Source organism: Magnolia sinica, chromosome 16 (assembly GCF_029962835.1).
Source record: "Magnolia sinica isolate HGM2019 chromosome 16, MsV1, whole genome shotgun sequence".
Taxonomy (NCBI): domain Eukaryota; kingdom Viridiplantae; phylum Streptophyta; class Magnoliopsida; order Magnoliales; family Magnoliaceae; genus Magnolia; species Magnolia sinica.
The window spans coordinates 7158016-7163666 of record NC_080588.1 but is presented as its reverse complement, the minus strand read 5'-3'; the positions used below and the strand labels follow the sequence as shown (position 1 = coordinate 7163666).

The 5651-nt window shown below is 36.3% G+C and overlaps 1 protein-coding gene across 4 annotated transcripts; it reads right to left on the bottom strand.

The window, feature by feature from the left end:
• Nucleotides 1-864: 864 nt before the first annotated feature.
• LOC131229106 (uncharacterized) lies at nt 865-5233 on the bottom strand. Of its 4 annotated transcripts, XM_058224978.1 has the most exons (7): nt 4892-5233; nt 3080-3173; nt 2809-2884; nt 1543-1614; nt 1359-1452; nt 1200-1253; nt 865-987 (listed from the first exon to the last, which is right to left on the bottom strand). In XM_058224978.1, the coding sequence occupies exons 2-7, from the start codon at nt 3092-3094 to the stop codon at nt 873-875; spliced, it is 426 nt and encodes a 141-aa protein (XP_058080961.1). In that variant the 5' UTR covers nt 3095-3173; nt 4892-5233; the 3' UTR covers nt 865-872. The 4 variants fall into 4 exon arrangements, with proteins under 4 accessions (XP_058080961.1, XP_058080960.1, XP_058080962.1 ...); XM_058224977.1 differs by lacking the exon at nt 4892-5233 and having other exon boundaries at nt 3080-3794; XM_058224979.1 differs by lacking the exon at nt 4892-5233 and having other exon boundaries at nt 1543-1605; nt 3080-3794.
• Between the last annotated feature and the right edge of the window lie 418 nt (nt 5234-5651).

Here is a 5651-nt window from a genome sequence, read left to right as displayed (position 1 = left end):
ATTTCGTCCGTCGCTTGGTCCGTCGCTGTTTACTGGGTCGTTTTTCTTTTTCGACGGATAAAATCCGTCGTTTAATCTGCGACGGATAAGGTCCGTCGCATCATAGCGACGGATAAGATCCGTCGTAAAAAATAAAAATGTCACAAAAAATCGAAAAAGAAACCGTCGCAATTAAAAATATTGACGACGGATAAGGTCCGTCGCTAATATGAGGAGAGCGACGGACCCACATCCGTCGTTGATTTTCAACTTGTTTAGAAATTAGCGACGGATTTGGTCCGTCGCTAAAATATCTGTAAATTAAAAAATATCAATTAAATAAAAATATCATCAGATTTTTTTTTGGAATCTTACACCTGATAGTCATTCATAAAATAATTCATGCAATTGTTTAATAAGAATTTATTCACAAAATAAATCCTATTCATCAAACTAAAAGGTTCAATCATACTGAAAATAAACTCCCTTGCAAAGCATTATATGATACCTCATGTGAAAAATATATGCACATAAATGGAATCCACTAAATATGATATATATGATACCTCATGTGCAAAATATATGCACATAAATGGAATCCACTAAATATGATACCTCATATAACAACATATAACCATCGACTTGCAAAAGCCTGCAACTCCCTAATGAAATCTAATATATACTTGCATGCTTCTAGGAGACGGGAGCTTTTGATGGGATGCTTCTTCTAGCTTGAATCCATAGCTTTGTCTACCATGGGAACATATTCATCAAACTCTGAGAACCCTGCCCTTCCAAATTAGAGAAGCATGTCAAAAACAACTACTAGACATTGTCACAGTATTTCTAGAAGACGGAACATTAATTGATTAAATACAAATAGAAGAACAGCCTCATTGAGAGTACAAGAATCTTTGAAGTGGTTTTTCTATCGATAAAAGACTACAGAGTCCTCCACAGCAACCTAAAACCAGGGCCAGCATTGATGATAAACATTCCGCACAATGTCTGTACAAGAGCAAGTCCAATGTTACAGGCAAGCACTATCTAGATGCACATTTCCATTAACAACTCGAATTCCTATTTAATTTCTGGTCTGAACCAAATAATGATTATAAGTGACATCGGGACTCCATACTCAATTAAGACTGCAATTTCTAATACAATTCTGCTTTATAAAACAATGCATATGGAAAGATGTTGGGTGAATCAAGACATACAGATTTCTTTTCTTGGCAATATCTGTTGGTGACTTCCTGAAAGCATGCCAAGGCCTACACAAATACAATTCTAGCAAATCAATCATGGTGGGTGTACATATCAATTCCCAAACAAGAATTAGGAACAGAGCACAACAGAGAAAATCAAGATTAGAAAACCTGAAGTCTCGTCTGTCTGAGATGTCCGACATCTGAGACTGGAAGTTACTGAAATTTAGACTCCTAAGCCTTGAAGTAGACTCTGATTCTGCAACTAAAATCAATAGAAGATAAAAGAATAAGACTAAAATTTTGGATGGGATAAAGACAAATAGGAAGAAAAATCAATGAAATCAATGCATACCAGATAAGCTTTTTCTGAAGGATGGTGGGGTAGCTGAAAAAGTCAAGGTTCTCTCAAATTCCACTGTTATTTCTTGCAAGAAAGAAATACTAGATATAAGAGGGAAAGCTTGGAAGAGGATAAAGACAGAAACTTCATCCAAAATCAACCCAAATTTCTTGGGTGGGGTTATCAAATCCAGAAGTTGCTCAGGCTTTAGATACCATGTGTGTGGGACCCACAGTTGGGCGATCCAAACTGTTGATATGATGGGCTGCTCTTTCATCCCCCATCTCCCAAAAAGTCTTCAAGATTGGAAGACCCTATCCACCCAATCTTTGGCTCTCTTTTCCATTGAAACTGGTCCTATATTTTTTTCTCAACTGTTCATCTCTAGGCAATCAACTGATTTTTACTATCTTAAAAGGTGGAAGATTTTTGGGAGCATGGTCCATCCACTGCAGGCTCAACATCTCAATGGCCTAGATCACCAGACAACAGGCCCACACACAAGGAATTGAAATCCTCAGTAAAATTAATCCACATTTCCTGAGGCTCAACATTCCATAATTCCTCACATAAAATGCCATTCTTACATCCCAAGTTAAAGCTTAAAAGGATATTAATTCCTCACATAAAATGCCATTCTTACATCCCAAGTTAAAGCTGAAAAGGATATCGAATTACCTAAGTTCAAAAAGTTATCTACAATATTCTCCTTTGTTGTTTTCATTTACAATGGGTAGTTATTTTTCTATTGTGTTGTCTTTTTCTCAGTTCGTTTCCTTGAATATGAAGTCTCAGCTAAAAGAAATGGGCTGCAATAAATTGATATTGGGACCATCTTGGTAGCATTGACATAGATTTCTCATAAAGATATTCCGTATGAGTTGAGTGAGTAGTTCTTGTGCCATCTGTTTTGACAGAGAAATTCAGATGTCTCTATCTTTCATTGAAATACCTTATCCACCACTAAAAATCAATGCAATTTTTAAATTCTCGAATTAATAAATCATTAGGTAAACTTGCCCGAAAAAATTTCGAATGTTGGGTACTGATTTCCTTAGAAAACCAACATGAATTACGGATCTAGCAGAGGGGCATTTGGAAAATTTAGAGCGTTCTTGAATTGAAGAGAAAAGGCAGTTTTGCAATCTGCAAGAGAGCTTGGTAATTTCTGCGAAATACGAAATAAGGCATGCAGTAAAATTTTAAAAAAAAAAAAATGGTAAAAGGATTTAAGAGATTTGGTTGGATTTAAAAGGTAAAGAGATGCTTATTACTTACCGGAAGAATCGAATGAATCTTCGTCGGTTTGGCTTATGGTCTTCTCTTTGGATGAAAATATTCTTGGAAGAAAAGACTGCAAGCATCATGTATAAAATAAATAAATAATTAAAAAAAAACCCACTGTTTCAAAATGAAAATAAAAGAAGCAGACGAGATTCTTCTTCCACCAACCAAGAAATGTTCCAGAAAATTGGATTCTCAGGAATTAGAATCTAAGAAAAACAAAAGCCCTCTGAAATTAGAATCTAACAAACAATAGAGGATATACCTTCCTGAAGGTCATCTCTAAAATCTCTCCTCCTTTCAATGGAGAATGAAAAGTCTAAACTTTAAATACAATCAGACACCCCAAAACTTGAAACCTGTTATTCATGCATAGAAGATTCAGAAGAAGAATTTCCAATGAAGAGATGGGAATTGGAGAACACCCAATTTGAACAAGTTACTTCTAACTGGAAAATACGAGAAAAAAGAAAGGGAATCCTTTCAGTGCCTCTAGATTACAAGCCCTGCAACCACAAGGCATTAAGAGGAAAAAAAACCATTAAAAAAGACCAAATAAAATTATAAATGCAATAGATTTCACAAACTTCACAGCATAGACAACAACTCAAACCAATTACATAAAGTAGGAAAATGATGTGTATATATACATTCATGAAAGAAAATCCAGTTCCACCAATCATAAAATGCTCCAAACTGCTTATTTTGAAATGGATAAACAATTTTGGAAGATGTGGTTGGCTGGTTGCAGCTGGATATTTGGTGCAGATTCTGTTTGGTAGTTTATGGAGCTATTACTTTATATAAATAAACTAGTAAAATGCATGTGTTGCACATGTGAGTATATCTTCGTAATTACATGGACTAATGTTGTTGATTAGCTTAATACTGACATTTAAAAAAATCAATTCAATGTAATAATATGTAGAGTACTAATGGGAAGGGGAAGAGCTCGTCCACCGCTCAAGTGGTGTACATGTGCAGAAATTTAGAGCTTATAATTGTTGACTCCATTTTGAATAGAGATTGCATTAACTCCAATCAAATAAACTTCAGTCATAGAATTTAGACCTTCACCATTTTAACTTGAACCATTCTTTTGACAATGAGCACTAACTGAAAGAAATGACTAAAATTATTCAAACCAGAAATAGAACATAACGAGCCCCATGGGGACATTAAATGGAAAAAGGAAAATTCCATACACGAGCCTGATTTTTCTTCATTTTTCCTCGAGACATCGCAGCACCGACTCTGCAAAGATTTGTTGCCTGAAAATGTGAAACAATAGTGCTATGATATTGCCAATGTTTTTGTATTAGATTGTCATGTTGCTGGTATGCTAAACTCAAGAGTCAAGACCTTCCTTTTCTTCGTAAGTTGTATGATAAGCTTTATAGCTATTAGATTTTCCAAGGCCACAGGCGTGTATAGGAGAGCCCATCTACAAGCTGGGGACACATGCAAAGACTACACATGGTGAACAACCAAGCTGACCATCTGGTGTGCCCCACTGCATAACCACCATCTCCCAAAAATCAGACCGGTCCACTCATCCAGTAACAGGGTATGAAATGAATAGATAGCCGAAAGAACTTGTTTCAGAAGTCCATTTGTTTTGTACACTGGCCCACCTGATGAATTCACTGGCCTCATTATTGGGCCCTGGGAATCCATGCCATGGGCCTACCTGAGAGACGGGTCAGATCTTGAAGTGTTCCACCATGGGCAGGGCTATACACCCCAAACCTCTATATTCAACTAAAATCAGGTAGGCCATGACTGTCCATGCCAGATCCTCTATAGGTTTTTAAGAGAAAAAGAAACATCTAACATACTTCTGTTCGGTGTGTTTTGGACCAGGACGAGAGTATTTCAGATATCCATCCCAAGGAACCTTTTTAAGACCAGCTCAAATAGATATTATGTCCCTGATTGCAACAAGAGCCATTTTATCAGACAAAAGGTTATTCCAATTGCAAGAAAGAACCAACATAGACTTTCTTTTAGAGATTAGAACAAAGAGTGACAAATGCCCAGGATCATCTCATAGGAATTGCAAGGCAGTAAAAATTACCTTTCTGCAAATTCTATTGGCGTCTTGCCAGGTTTTAGATTTTGAAGTTCCAAGTAGCACACATCACAAACAACAGCCCATGATATCATAAGATGGAGCAAATGCATTGTAAATGATTGCCTGCAAGTAAATAGCTCAATGAAAGACAATAAGAATGCAGAATATAGATTTAACATGGACAACCTAAATAACTGCTTGTTCGGCTAATTTCATTGATCCTTGTGTTTTGAAGATCCATACCTATTTGGTTTTGAAAATCAGTTACAGTATAGCCGCATTGGCCATGCCCATTATGTAATGCAGCATTTAACCAGTCCATTTCAAAAACAATGGGCCCATATCAATGCCGACCGGAACCATGGCCCAATGAGAAGAAAAGAGAGAGCAATGACAGATGGAATGGATTTTGGAATAAAAACAGGGATTTTGAGAGAAGCTCACCCACTGTATGCCTGAAATCCTTCAAAGATTCGGAGCTCACCCACCGGCGGAAGAAGAAAATGAGAAACCAAGCAGAGGGGATTTGGAAATCCCTCTTCTGAAATGAGATATTTGTTTCAAATCCGCAAACTGTGAGTTTTCCATAATTTAACACATCAATTACATTAATACCCATACATTTAAGGGACCGTTTAATGAATGATTAATATAGTTTTATATACAAAAATAGTATAAATATTAACCATTAACAACTAGACCCATTATTTAGATGGTCTGGATAATTCTATAGCATTACCACTATTAATATGAATGAGTCACC